A 14,561-nucleotide genomic window follows, 5' to 3' on the forward strand; every position below is an offset into this window, starting at 1 on the left:
CCCCCACATACACAGGTCGCATACCACCGACGGGTTATACAGCTTGATCTGCCTCTTGGCAGTGCAGCCCACAGCCACGGAGCCAAAGTGCAGCACTTTCTGGAAGCCTTCGACATCCTGGTCCTCTGGTCGCTTCTGCTTTATGCTCACCAGCAGCTGGGCGCATTTGGCTGGGGCAGAGATGGGAGGTCTTGAGGAGAAACCCACCAGGGCCCCTGCGGCCCCTGCTGAACAGCCCCTCGAAGAAAGCAGGGGTCCCCAGGGAAACATTGGCCTGTGACACCAAGGAGGGCAAAGAAAAGGCAAAGCCTGAGGGCGGGGGGAGGGCAGGAAGCTGCCGGAGGTCCCATGGGGGGCAGGCCAGGGTGGCAGGTGGGGTAGGTGGCACAGTGAGGCTTTGAGACCCAGGGAGGTGCACAGGTGAGCCCTGGGGACAGGTGAGAGCTCGGGCCTCACCCACAGCCTGCAGCTGGATGCTGCTCTTCTGCTTGCTGCCCTCCCCGTACCAGCACGTGGCTGGAACTTCATAGATGATCGCCATAAGGGGCTGAATGGTCACCTTGATCTGGCAGGCCTGGCCTGGCTCCAGCAGCCCCGTGGTGGGCAGCATCTGGAACGGGCTGGGGAAGTCCCAGCTGAAGAAGGTGGGCAGGTCCCTGGAGGGGGGTGCAGGTCAGAGCCACCGGGCTCATTCTCACCACTGCCCTTGCTTTAGAAAGATGGAGATGCTGGGCAGCCCTCTCTACTCCCCCCACCCCCTGCCCCCTCCAGACACACCAGTCTCTCCCGCTCCCAGGAACCCTCCTCATGGTTCCCGCTCTGCACACTTCTGAGCCTCAGCCACTCCTCTCACCCCACATTGTCCAGGCAGAACCAGGCCTCGGCCGTGTCCCCCACGGCACACATGGGCAACTGCAGGAATGGTGGGCAGGTCAGATTGTGGCAAGGCAGGGTGGCCCTCAGGTCCACACAGAACATCCCCTCTGCTTTCTCAAACCACAGCTGGTCCATGTACTCCTTCTGCAGTGCGGGGGGTGGCGGGCAGAGGGAGTCCCTGGTCAGTGGTACCTGGGTGGGACTCAGGGACGACACATCCCACTCTAGCCCTTGGCCATCTCCCCAGCACAACCACTGAGGGATGGGCTGGGCCATGGCCCTCCATCTCAGTCTCTGAGGAGAGGGTCAGTTACCTATGCTCCAACACTGTCTTGGTCTCAGAGATATGGGGCCTCTTTTGTGAGGAACAACATATTTGGGGGAATGTTTTGAGAGTAGGAAGAGGCCAAGGAATCTAGGGCTTTCTGAGGGCTGATTCAGTAGCACAGCGTTTAACCTCCAACATCCAACTGGGAACCCCCTCTGTCTAGTGAGTTTAGGGTCTGAGCCCCTCCAGGGCTTCCCAAGCTGGAGTTTTTCCTCCAGCTGGCAGGCTGTGTGTGTGTGGGAGCTCCTTGCTGCTCTGCCCTGCCTCCTGTTCCAAGGTCACTGTGCCTGTGTCCCTCCCTGCTCTCTGCTCGCCGTGGCAGACCTTACCTCCTCCAGAGGCCGGAAGATGATGGGGAGCGTGAGGGTTATGCCCGGGCTCAGGAAGATAGGCTGAGGGATGACCGTGAAGAAGAACTTAGTCTTGGGGGGCCTGCGGGAGAGAGCCAGGAGATAAGCAATTCAGGATCATCGCTCAGAAAACTAGAACGAGGAGAAAGGTTAGGGAAGACCCTGGAAAGCTGAGGGGGCTGGGTCCTTAGGACTATGGAGGGGGAAACAAGGGGATTCTGTCACAGGAGGACCTGTCTCCCTCATCCTACAACTTTTCTGGCAGCCCTTCACTTCAGGATGTCAGAGCACTGAATGAATAGATGCGCTGCGAGGAAGCAGCACTGGTACCTCTGGTGCACGTGGGGGTCAGCAGGGACGGGGGTGGGGAAGGCTCCTTGATGTGACCTAGTGCCTGAGCGCTTAGCTGGGAAAAACCAAGGCTGAGAACAGAGGTACTGGGGATGCCTTTCCAAGGGCTCCAGGATGGGTCCAAACCACAGATCCTGCAGACTTCACAAATATTAATAAGATATTGCCAATAAGTCTGTACCAATAAATGTTAAACTTTAGATGAAAGAAATACATTCCTAGGAAAGTATAACTTAGCAAAACTGACTCAAGAATTATACAATAAATCTTACGGCCACCCTACCTAAAAATGATCAAAGAAATTGAATAAGTAGTCAAAAATCTTCCCACAAAAAACACTAGGCTGGATGACTTCACAGTAAGTCCTAACAAGCATTTGATAAAAAAATAATTCCAGCCTTAATTTCCCGATAATATAAAATGAGGAACCACTGCCCAACATATTCTGTGAATCCATCATAACATTGTTACCAAATCCTGACAGAGGCAGGAGCCAAGAGAGGAAACAAAAATTACAGGCCAATCTCACCCACAAACGAAATATTGGCCAAAAGAATTTAGCAATATCTAGAAAGGATACTCAATCATGCCCAAGTTGGGCTTATCCTAGGAATATTTAGGTTTAGAAAAATCAGTTAATGTAATCCACCATATTAACAATTTAAGAGAGGAAAAATTAAATGATCATTTCAATAAAGAAAAATATTAGATAAACTTCAACATATATTTATGAGAAAAACTCTCAGCAACCTAGGAATAGAAGGGAATTTCCTTAACCTGATACAGTCTAAAAAGACAAAACAGAACAAAACAACTACAGGAAACACCCAAATTAACGGTGAAACATTGGAATCTTTCACTTTGAGATCGTGAATAAAACAAGGCCGGCTTCTATAACCACTTCTGTTTAACAACAAGGAAAGATCAAGAAAGAAAAGGTATAAGGATTGGAAAGGAAGAAAGAAAAATGCCATTTCCGTATAAAATATAAATGTGTACATGGAAAAGAAGATTGACAAACAAATGATTAGAATTAATGAGAGGATGTATCAAGGTTGCTGGACACAATAAGGTTATGCACAAGACATCCACATAAAAAATGACTTCCTGGGGGCCGGCCCAGTGGCGCAAGCGGTTAAGTGCACATGCTCCGTTTCGGCGGCCCGGGGTTCGCAGGTTCGGATCCTGGCGCACACCAATGCACCACTTGTCACGCCATGCTGTAGTGGCGTCCCATATAAAGTAGAGGAAGACGAGCACAAATGTTAGCTCAGGGCCAATCTTCCTCGCAGAAAAAAAAAAAGAGGAGGATCGGCATCAGATTTTAGCTCAGGGGTGATCTTCCTCACACACAAAAAAATGACTTTCTAAAAAAATAGGAACATGCAGAAAATGAAACAACTTTAAGAGATACCATATATAACATCATCAAAAATATAAATACTTGGGAATAAAGCTAACTAAAGATACGTAAGACACCTCTGGAGAAAATTTTACACTTTATTGAGAGATATGGAAGAACACCTAAATAAATATCAAGATACACCAGTCTCCTGAATTGAAAGACTCAATTTTTAATAATGTCAATTCTCCCCAAATTCAATTAAATCCCAATCAAAATCTCAAAAAGTTTTTTATGTGTAAGCTGATTTGAAGATTTATATGAAAGTTCAAAGGGCCAAGAATAGCCAAGACAATCGAATAAGAACGAAGTTGGAGGACTTACACTACCATGTATCAAGCTTCACTATAAGCTCTAATAGTTAGTTCAGAATGATACTGACTCAGGGAGAGAGCGGTAGAGCAAGGAGACAAAATAGAGAGCTCAGAAATGGCCCCACACATATACGGACACTCGCCATACATCAGCGGTGGGGGAGATCACCACAGACAGTATGAACTTTTCAATAGATGGTGTTGGGACAATCGGACATTTGGTTGAGGAAAAAATGTCATTGGATCCCTACTTCAAACCATTCACAAAATTCAGTTCCATATAAATAAAAGACAAATATGAAAGGCAAAATTATAAAGGTTTTAGAAGATACTGTGGGAGAATATCATGACCCAGGGAGGGGTAGAGAAGGACTTCTTAAGCAAGACAAAAAATTATCAACCATAAAATAAAAAGATCAATACATTTGATTCCTTTGAAATGAAGAACTTTTCTTCAAAAGACATCAAGAGAGGAAAGGATAAGCAACAAGGTGGGAGAAGATATTTACAACACATAACTGACAAAGGATTGGTACCCAGGATAAGAACTCCTAATAAAAAAAGAAAAAAAAAAAAAAAAGATGATCTAGTAGAAAAATGGGGACAGACTTAAGCAGGAATTTCACAAACATTAACACATGCACATTCACATTCAATAACATACAAAAAGACACCCAACTGTATCAGTAATCAGGGAAATGCAAATTAAAACCACAACAAATTATCATTTTGGCAAAAATTTTAAATCGTGACAATAACAATTGTTGGTAAAGATGTGGAGGAATGAGAACGCATATGTGGCTGGTGGGAATATAAACGGATACGGGTACTTTGGAAAATAGGTACTTTAGCTACGCAAAGCAAATACGTACATGTTCTAAGTCACAGCAATTCTCCTCCTATGTATCTACCCTGGAAACACGCTTGTACTTGTGCAAGGGGAGATGCATACATGATTGTTGATAACAGTCCCAAACTGGAAACAACCCAAACGTCCCTCAACAGAGGAATGAATGAACACATTATAATATAAGCATATGTTGGAATATTATACTGCAATTAAAAAGGATGAACTATAGCTGCACATGGATGAGTCTTCAAACATAATTGAGCAAAATAAAAGAATGACAAAAGTATACCATATTATTCCACTTATCTAAAGTTCGTAAGAAGGTAAAATTAAATTATATCATTTAGGGACGCAAATATAGGTGGTTAATCTATTTGAGAAAAGCAAGGACATCATTATCATGATAGTGAGGATGGTGGGTACCTTTATGGGAAGGGAAGGTGTTCCAATAGGGGCGGGGCATGTAATGGGAGAAGGTGGGCTTCAGACACTGTTATTATTCCATTATTCAACCTGGTCGCATGGTTCCACTTTCAATAATTATCCAAACCGTACATGTCTTGTACACTCTTCTGATTTTACATAACATTTTAAAAGTTTGTTTTTTTTTAAGTGCCTGCTTTGGGGGCTTGAGGGCTCGGGCGCTGGGTCTCTGACCCCGCCCACTGGTACCTGTACTTCATCTTCTGGATTTTCCAGGAGAGATTTTTCAGAACGAGGTTCTTGGTGATCTCCTTCCCTAGCTCCCAGCCTTTCCACTGCAGCTCCTCAGCCACCTCAATGCCCCAGATGACTCTCTTCCTCACTTTGTCCTGCTTCTCTGGGAAGCATATCTGAGTGTCCATGGAGCTGGCAGGCTGTTCAGTTGGCAGAGAGAAGGGGGAGAAGGAAGGATGCATTAGTGAGGTCTGAGTCAAACACCCAGAGAAGGGGCAAAGATCTCCCCACCTCCAGAAAGTAACGAATTACATCACCCCTTGCCCCTGGGGGATGGTCTGGAGAGAGAAGGTGAGGAGCAGGCAGGCCCTCGAGTTGGCTATTACCTCTTCCAAGGTCACTGGAATGGTTTTCCAATTAGATTCCCTGCGACCCTGCCCCTGAAGCCTTCCCTGGGCCACCCCATCTGGCCATTCCATCCGGCACACTTAGCAGTCTTAGTCTGCCTGTTCTGTTCCTCAGCGCACCCTCAGGGACCGCTCCCCTCGGGTGCTGCCTCCTCCTCCTTTTTCTCCCTGTCCTGGCCCTTCACTACAGCAGCCTCTCCTAGCTGGAGTGCTCTATCCCAGGCACTTTTCCAGACCACACAGACACGCCACCATTCCCTCTCCCATCCCTCATCTGGCTGGTGGAGCAGAGCAGGGAGTCGATTTGCCTGCAACCAACCCCACCCCAGGCCCTGACTTTGGGGCCCCTCCAAGCACTGCTCCTGAGGATGCTAAAGGTGCAATGTGCCAGTGCTTCCCGTCTATAATGGAACATCCTTTTGTGGGCTGATCCCTAACCCCTCTCTATTTGATGAGGGGCACGGGAACCCCTAGGACGGCATGGTGAACACAGGAGAGTGAACCAGGTACCTCTTCCTACCACAGTCATTGCTATGAATGCTCAACTCACTGCCATCTTATTTTATCTTTGACCAAGTATCGCCTTTATACAGTTACATAACATAAGGACGTATTCATCCGTTCAACAAATATTTGTTGACTACCTATTATACACCAGACACTGTGCTGGTGCCAGGACTATAATGGTGAACAAGACTGACAAATCCCTTCCTTCTTGGAGCTCACACTCTCGGTTTCAATATTTACAGTGTCAGATGGCCAATACAGTATTTTATTTGCCTATGGAGAAAGGGCAACGTGGGGGAGCGAGGGTAATTTATTATAAACACCAGTTGGTGCATCAGTCAGGTCCAACCAGAAAAACAGAAGCCACTCTGGGTGTTCAAAACAAGGAATTTAATGCACAACCAGGGGAGAGTAAAGTAACCCCGAAGTTAGCAACATCAAGAAGGTGCTACCACATCTAGGTTAGGGGACAGGATGGGGTTCTCAGAGCCCAGAGGCCTCTCTGTTGGGGACTGGATTCACAGGGAGACGCAGCTGCTGATGGAGACACTGTCAAAAGCAGAGAGGGAGAAGAGAAATACCCGGGCTTCTCCATTCCTCCCACTTTTCAATCTCCAGCCCGCTCACAGCAGAGCAGGGCAGGGCAGTGTGTGAATCTGAGAGCAAACAGGCCCAAAATGGCACAGATGGAGGGGTGAGATGACCCCTGGTCCCCAGGGCAGCAAATGCACCCACCAGCACACCCAAGGAGACATGAGAATCCACACACAACACAGACACACGCCGCACCAAACACAAAGTCGTATCCCGTAGTCACACCTCCAGTCACCGCCCCCACTCCCCACCCCTGCGCTGTCACATACAGAGAACCCCCAGAGCTGCAAAAAGTAAGCAACATCCACGCATTGGTCCAGCACAAAGTCCTAGTGGTCAAGACCAGAAGAGCTTTCTGTGGGAAGAGAGAACTCCTGGATACTCAATCACCACCCTTGAGTTCTCCTCCCCATTACGGCCACTGTCACTGCTACCACTGCTCCAGTCAGCCTGGTGCTCAATCTATGCAGGGTCTCGTGCTGGGGTGTAGACAGGAGACTCAGGTCCTCTCAGATTCCCACCCCCCTGCCCTGCCACCCCTCTCGCACCCTAGCCCTGCTGCGCCCTGCTCCACGGCCCTGGACGCCTCCTTACACGGGCACTGATGCTACTGCTGCTGCAGGCACTCATGGCCGCGCTGCTGCCAGCGATGGTGGGAATGGCCATCGTGCTGGCACTTAGGCATGATCCGGAGTTCATGGTGGAGTCCCCGCTGTCCCTAATCCTCTTGAGGGGGGCTGCCTGGGTGAGCATCTGGCACCTGGAACACAAATCCAAGGGTAGTACTCTGGCTAGCCAGGAGTTCCTGCCACTTTGGAGCTGGGAAGAGACCAGAGGCGAGACAAGAAAGACTTGAAAAAGAGAGGCCGATGGAGAAGACTCTCCCTGGCCATCATTATCACGGAGGAGCGCCTGCCTTGGAGCTCTGGCAACAGGTGTGAGGTGGCCCCATGAGGAACCAGCCTGAATACGAGATGCACGGCTTTGCCTGGGAGCCTAGAGACTCTCCATTCAGGAAAGGCACTTAGAAGAGGGACTTGGGGACGAGGCCCATGCAGCCATGCCCTCCTTGGCCACACTCGGCATTTCTCAGCAGGCCCCCAGTGAGTGTTACTGAAGCATATTACCTCTATCTGGCTTTTACTCTCTACTTGTTTCTTCTGACCATGTCGTGCCCCCTGTGAGAAGACGAATAAGGGGCAAAGAAGAGGCAAATGAGACCGGAGGGTTTTCAGTCTTCTGGGTTTCCTCTAATGGTACGCAACCTGTAGTCCAGGTTTAAAGGAAACAGTCACTGAAATAATGACTCAGTCCAAGGATAAATGAATCGACCCCTAAGGCAGAGGGATCTGTGGATGGACTGCAGCTGCAAATTATATGCAAATATATGCAAATATTACAGGCAAATTATATGCAAAATGTCACGTGTATGGACATGTGCTCTTTTCCAGGGAGAGCATCCACAGCTTCACCAAGTGCTCAGAAGGGTGCCTGGCCCTGCTCTAGGGGACACACAAATGTCCCAAACTGGCTCTGGCTCCATCTCCTCAAATCCTCTCTTCCTTTAGCAGACTTCCTTCGGCACACACACTTAGGTGTAGCTACCATACTATATTGCACAGTGTCAATCTATTTTTTGAACATATGTTTATTTTTCAGACTACTCGGTACTCTTCCCCACCTCTTCAAATAAGAATCTCAAAAATAAATAACGACTTCTACTGACATTTACCAAGAACTTATAATGGGCCAGGCAGTGTTGTAAGGCCTTCACATGTATTTTAATCCTTACAACGGTTTATGATTAGATGTGAATTCCCTTTTATTTGGCCTAAAATTATCGCTTTTCAAGTTTGAAGGTTAGCGCCTTATTATAACATATTATGCTTAAGTAAACAATTTTATGGTCACTCTTTAGAAATTTACACACTTCCGTCAGACATTCTCCCATCCCCTCCTCACCACCCACCCAGAGCAAAGATTCTGTTATTCAGTTTTTCTTAATTGGCAACATCTCCAGAGTTTCTGGAGGGGCTTATCTTAGAGTCACTCACTCACTCACTCATTCATTCATTCATTCACAAAGCATTTACTGAGGGCCTGTTAGGCACCAGACAAGACCCCTACCTTCAACTGTGAAGTGTACATTCAGGTGGAATGAAAGAAATGCAAGCTGGGGAGACAGGGAGGAGGGTCCTGTTACTTGTCTGCTACTGGATGGCTCTTTAGGCCTGCCTGTGACCTCAGGGCTTCTACAGACAGCCCCTGCTTCAGGGCTCTGAAAAAGTCTCCAATCAACCCATGAAACATCCCAAGAGTGCATAGAAGAGATGAGAGACGATGGGGTAGAAAGCTGGTGCAGACTTAGGGCTGAGGGCTTAGGGGAATGAACACTGAGCCTGGAGCGAGGAAAGCTGGCTTCCAGCATCAGCTCAGATTCGTTTGAGATGGGCAAGTTTCTCCAGATCACTGAGCCTCAGTCCCCTAGCTTATGAAATGAGAGTTATCCTGCCTATTTCACAAAGCTGATGTGAAGCTCGAATGAAACAGGAGACTTGAAAAAGCCGTGGACAAACCTACGTTACCATAATTACCAATCATAACCCCCACACTAGCCTGCACCACTCTTCCAAAAGACTCACATATCTGCAATTATTGTGAAGACACTGGGCAGGGAGCAGGTCTTTTTTAATCCAATTTTCTAATCTCAAGGACTTGAAAAAATATTTTATCGGCTTCCTTTATTTGTCTAATTTCCAACCTAAAAATTTCTAAGATGACTAGTGGAAAAAGTGGCGGGTCGTTGTGGAGAGTCAAAGAAGGAGGAAACAGGTAAAATGAAGAGAAAACATATACTTAGAGCTGTTCCTCCTTTCTCTTAGGAATCCCCAGTCTGATTGATCTCGCCCAAGTCTCAGTCCCACGGGGCTCTCCGAAGGACATGGAGGGGACTCGGGCCACCTCCCGAGGAGGTGGTCTCCCGGGACAGATACCTTCTCTGGCCACTCGCGCCGCTCCCTGTGTGCCTGGGATCAACGCTCACACCACCGCCATGTTGTCGTCTCCATAGATACAGGACGCGCAGGACCGGCGTCTCCTGGTATCTCAGGGCAACGACGGCAGCCCGAATGAGTCATGGTTCAGAGAAGGCGAAAGCACCGCCCAACTTTAATTCCCACCTTCATTTTTGATTTTCTAACTTCACCTACAAGTAGTAACTGAGCTTCTACCAGTCTCAACATGGTATGTCTAGTCCCCTAGTTATCGAGACGTCCCGTCAATCAAGACTTTAGTTGACGACCAAATTCATAAGAGGCTTCTTGATGGATTCGGCGCCTGAGTGGGAGTCGGTCCTGTTCTTTTCCGACATGCGACATGCGTTGGTGACATAGGGTCAGAATCTCAACCGGAACTTCATTTTTGTGACTGCAATTGTTAACTTAAAAGCAGCCCGTAGTTATTTCTTATTTGCATATTGCTTTGCAAATGGATTCCTTTTTCTGATGGAAGAGAATGTATCCTCGGCTTTTTCTGCCGGCATTTCCTCCTGCCCAGCACAAAGCTAACTCTTTAGGGACCTGAAGGCTAAAGTATGAAGAAGGCATTGCTATACATAATGAAGATTTTTGGAAGTCCATTTGTTCGTTTGCCGGTGTGTGTGTGTTGGGGGAAAGGGTCTCGTTTGGTGAAGACTCCTTGGGTGAGTGAAGCTGAAAGTCTCAAAGTTCATTCATGGGCAAGAAAAGATGTTTCACTACCCAGGACAGTGGTGGGGGGCAGGTGTTAGGGGTGAGACCTTAGTGAGTCTAGGGGTAAACCCAGAAAATAAATTCTCTTTTTGGGAAAGTTGAGTTTACTTGTGAAAGGTGAAAGATGGCCTTCGGTGACAAGGTGGCCTGAGTTGGCCTGAGGGGTCATATGGCCAGAGGCTGGCTGGACTGGAGGGAAGGGGCAGGCCAGGGGGCCAATTAAGTTATGCCAGCATGATTAGGTCTGGAGTTTTCTTGGGACTGAGGAATGTGGTACTCAGTGAGCTTTTCACTGGTTTTAAAATCATTCTCAGAATCTGAAACCTGCACTTTGGACATGACGACTTTTATGCTGTTTGTAGTTTCTATAATGATTTTCTGTTTGTTTTCCCCTAAACTCTTTTTGAAATGATCAGCCTGACTCAGCTGGACCTAAGGGACCTGTTTATCTATTCTTAGTCTAAAAAGAAATAGAGAGCAGTGGGCGCAAGTCTTGGCGGTGGCCTCAGGAATCCTGGCAAGAAAACCCCAAGGAGGAGGAAGAGCTCACGCTAGAAGCTTCACATCCTTGCACCTCTTCCCTAAGAGAGTGTCTCTCCAGAGATCTGGCCTTCCCAAACCTTGGTAGATTCTGGGCTTGGGACTACGAAGAGATTCTCAGTAGGGGCCCTGCAGTTTCTGCTTCTTTGAGGTTTTGGCCCCCTCCCAGGAGCTCTGCTGGTGAGTGACCTTGACTCATATGGACTCCCAGGGAGAGGCCTGAGCTGGACTTTGGCCCAGGAGGCAAACAGCATAGAAAGGGGCGTGGCAAGGGGTTGAGCCCGAGGATGGGAGAGGAAGCCAGGTTTGCTTCAGAAGTCCCCCTTTTCAGGAGCCCAGAACCCCGTGGAAGATAATGGGTGCTGGCTCCTGGTGACCATATCCTCCATGGATCCAAGACAGATGATGGACGTGGGTGCTGTTTGGTCCAAGGCTGCGAACAAGGGTGAGTGATGATTCAGGAAATTGATGAGGACCAGCATGTGGGAGGAAAGGAGGAAGGAGGATAGGATAGGACACAGACTCCAGTCCTCCTGGCTGGAAGCTGGAGATGGGGTTAATAAAGATAAAGCACACCCATGACCTGGGCTGCAGCACACATACAAATATCTTTTCTAAGCTTTTTTCCCATACTCCCTTGCTTCCCTGTGGAATAGAGAAGACTCTGGGGGAAATCAAGCAGATCTGAGATTAATCGTGACTCTGCAACTTACTGGCTGTGTGACCCTAGGCAAGTCACATGACCTCTCTGAGCCTCCGTTTCCTCATCTGTTATCTGGGGATAATTATCAAAAGGCTGATGTAGGGATTGAGTGACCAGGCATGTGTAAAGTACTTAACACATGGTAGACAATCAGCAAAGTTAGATACATACACACACACACATGCACACACACAGGAATGTCACTCACTAAATAGAAGATCCCTATAAATAAGCCACTAGGCCTTCTGTGCCCCCTCCTTTCCTACCACCTCCCAGCCTCTCTGCTGCACACTAAAGAGGCAGGAAATTTTTCTCCTCTCCAGATCCTCCTCTTGTTTCTCCAAGAAGGAGGCTGCCTTGCTGGCCTGGGGTGGAGAAAGACAAAAGGAAATGCCAGGGTGATCTGCTGTCCAGACGGCAAGTCAACCCAGCTCCAGCACCTGCAAAGCCCTCTCCACCTTCCCTCCCCTGTGACTCTGACTCCATTTGGAATGTTGGTTCTGAAATCGGGTCTGCATCCAAGATGTACTTAATTTAGGGGAGGGAGACGAGGAGGTGGGTCCTCCCACAGAAGCTCCTGACCTCTGAAGTTAGTGGAGTAAGTCTTCTAAGCCCAACCTGAGGGGTGGAGAGTGATGGAAGACTGCAGCCAAGAGGGCAACTGGGCTGGTTCAGGGCTGGATCTGGGAGCAGGCATGGAGCACTCTCTGCATTAGAGTGCCGTGTTCCCCTCTAGCAGCTGGGGGGTGGAAGGGAGTGCATTAAGAGATTGATGGCACCTCCAACCTGAAAGCTGCCAGGGCACAAAACTGGCAGGGGTTTGAGGGTAGACTGCCATATGTCAAGAGAATTCAAAAGAAAGTGTTCCATTCAGCGTGGGACCCCCATCGGGTTTTCTAACTCTCCTGTGCCAACCCAAACCCCCTAGATAACTTTCTTCCTCTATTCATCATCCCCACCAAAGGGTAGATAGACACACAGGCCAAAAGTAGGGAGATGGAGGGAAGAGGACAAGAAGTTTGATCCCAGAAGATTTGAGTTCAAGTCCTGATACTAGCATTTAATAGCTGAGCAGTTTCAGGTAAATTGTTAAACATTCCAGAACATCACTTTCCTCATCTGTAAAATGGGGACAAAAGGGTAGTATTCAAAATACTTAAGAATTGGTAAAGTGTGGAGAATGACCTATGAAAATGGACTTTAGCTGGCCTGAGAGTCAGAGTAGGGTCCTGGGAGCCCACTCTGTGCCAGGCCTTAACCCTTTAGCTGTTGGGTCATAGGGAAGCCTGGGGGTGCAGGGAGGAGACTGGGAGAGCAGCCACAGCAGTGGAGGACTCAGTCAGTGACTATTTACCAACTGGCACTAAAGTATCTCTAGATTTCAACAATCAGTATCACTATACTGAACAGTATTAGTTGCAAGTCAGAGCTGAGGACAAATCCCTGTCTCAGCTACTGTATATACGGTTATTTATTTCAATCCAAAACTTGAAGTCTCTCCCCATCTAATTCCTCCTCACTGGTGGAGGATCTGTCACCACGTGTACCTGCTCTTTCCTTCTACTCTGAGCAGTGCTCCTTCTGTGTTAGCTCTCCCGGTTGTCTTCCCCTACACCATCTCCTGCAGGCTCTCCAGCTCCACGCCTCTCTGACCAGCACCATGGACAGCTCCAGCTGACCGGCCCATCCTAGGCCATCCCCTTCCTCCTGCCTTCTATGTCCTCTTCCCTCACCCACCCCAGCACAGAAACCTTTAGGTATGAACTGAATGAGGGACATCCCCGAGAAGACAGGGGAGTGGAGTGGTTAAGAACAAGCGCTAGAGTAAAACAGACTGGATTTGAATCCCAACCCCACCAGCTCTCAGCTGTATGATCTTGTTCCCTTCACTTCTGTAAAACCCAGTTTCCTCATCTGCAGACAGCGAACACTTTAACAGCTACCTCAAGGGTTGTGAGGTTAAGTGAGATAAAAGATTTAAAGAACTTAGCACAGTACCTGGCTCATTATATGTTCTGAATAAATGAAGAACACCATTATTCGGTGACTTTCCATCCTATCTAATTCCTCAAACTCTTTTCCAATCCACTTCTGACCAACCCAATTATGACCGTTTTCAATCCATTTTCCTCTCTCAAGTAAAGATGTCGTAACATGACCACTGGCTCAGTGCATCTGGCCTCTTTTGGGTGTGGAAATTGGCTTGGACTTCACGTACGGTAATGGAGCCCGCCTTTGACTGGTCTGCGAGATTCTTTCTTTTAGATTTTTTTTTTTGCATTTTTTAAATATTGAGTTAATTTTAGATGTACAGAAGAGTCATAAAAATAGTACAGGGAGTTCTCATAAACCCTTTACCCAGCTGCCCCTTAGTTTAACATGTACAGAATTTATCTATATTTCACAAGTCTGTTCACTAATGTCCTTTTTCTGTTTCAGTATCCAATCCAGGAAGCCACCTGGGGTATTTCCTGAGTCTTTCTTTGTCTTTCATGACCTCGACTCTTTTGAAGAGTCCTGTCAATTATTTTGTAAAATATTCCTCAGTCTGGGTTTGTTTCTTATGATTAGAGTAAGGTGTGCATCATTAGGAAGCATAACACAGAGGTGACATGCCCTTCTTGGTGCATCATATCAGGGAGTGCATGGTGTCAATGTGTTTTATTGGTGACATTAACTTTGGTTACTTGGCTAATGTGGTGTCTGCCAGGATTCTCCACTGTAAACTTGCTATTTTTACCTCTATGTTAGATTTTGATCATGCCCATCTTTTGCCTCTCTAGGATTAAGAGTTCAAAACCAAGAAACCTGTCCTCACAGTAACCTCTCCACCCCTACACTCCCAACCACTCCCCCAAGTCATACCCATTCCCTATTATCTGCCTGGTCACTTTCCTCTGAGTTTCCCTGACTTGGACATTCGGAGGTGTGTG

General features: G+C 47.6%; 1 protein-coding gene across 1 annotated transcript; it reads right to left on the reverse strand.

The window, feature by feature from the left end:
- Positions 1-5,079: 5,079 nt before the first annotated feature.
- CFAP65 (cilia and flagella associated protein 65) lies at positions 5,080-7,389 on the reverse strand. Its single transcript, XM_058533025.1, has 2 exons — positions 7,231-7,389; positions 5,080-5,328 (listed from the first exon to the last, which is right to left on the reverse strand). The coding sequence occupies exons 1-2, from the start codon at positions 7,387-7,389 to the stop codon at positions 5,080-5,082; spliced, it is 408 nt and encodes a 135-aa protein (XP_058389008.1).
- Between the last annotated feature and the right edge of the window lie 7,172 nt (positions 7,390-14,561).

The sequence above is a fragment of the Diceros bicornis genome, chromosome 37 (assembly GCF_020826845.1).
Source record: "Diceros bicornis minor isolate mBicDic1 chromosome 37, mDicBic1.mat.cur, whole genome shotgun sequence".
Taxonomy (NCBI): Eukaryota; Metazoa; Chordata; class Mammalia; order Perissodactyla; family Rhinocerotidae; genus Diceros; species Diceros bicornis.

What these genes read in the sequence shown, in the direction of transcription:
- CFAP65 (XM_058533025.1), bottom strand. Translation starts at nt 7,389, where the DNA reads ATGCTCACCCAGGCAGCCCCCCTCAAGAGGATTAGGGACAGCGGGGAC. An exon ending in GCAGTAGCATCAGTGCCCGT is followed by an intron (nt 5,329 to 7,230) that starts GTAAGGAGGCGT and finishes CCAACTGAACAG; the next exon opens with CCTGCCAGCTCCATGGACAC.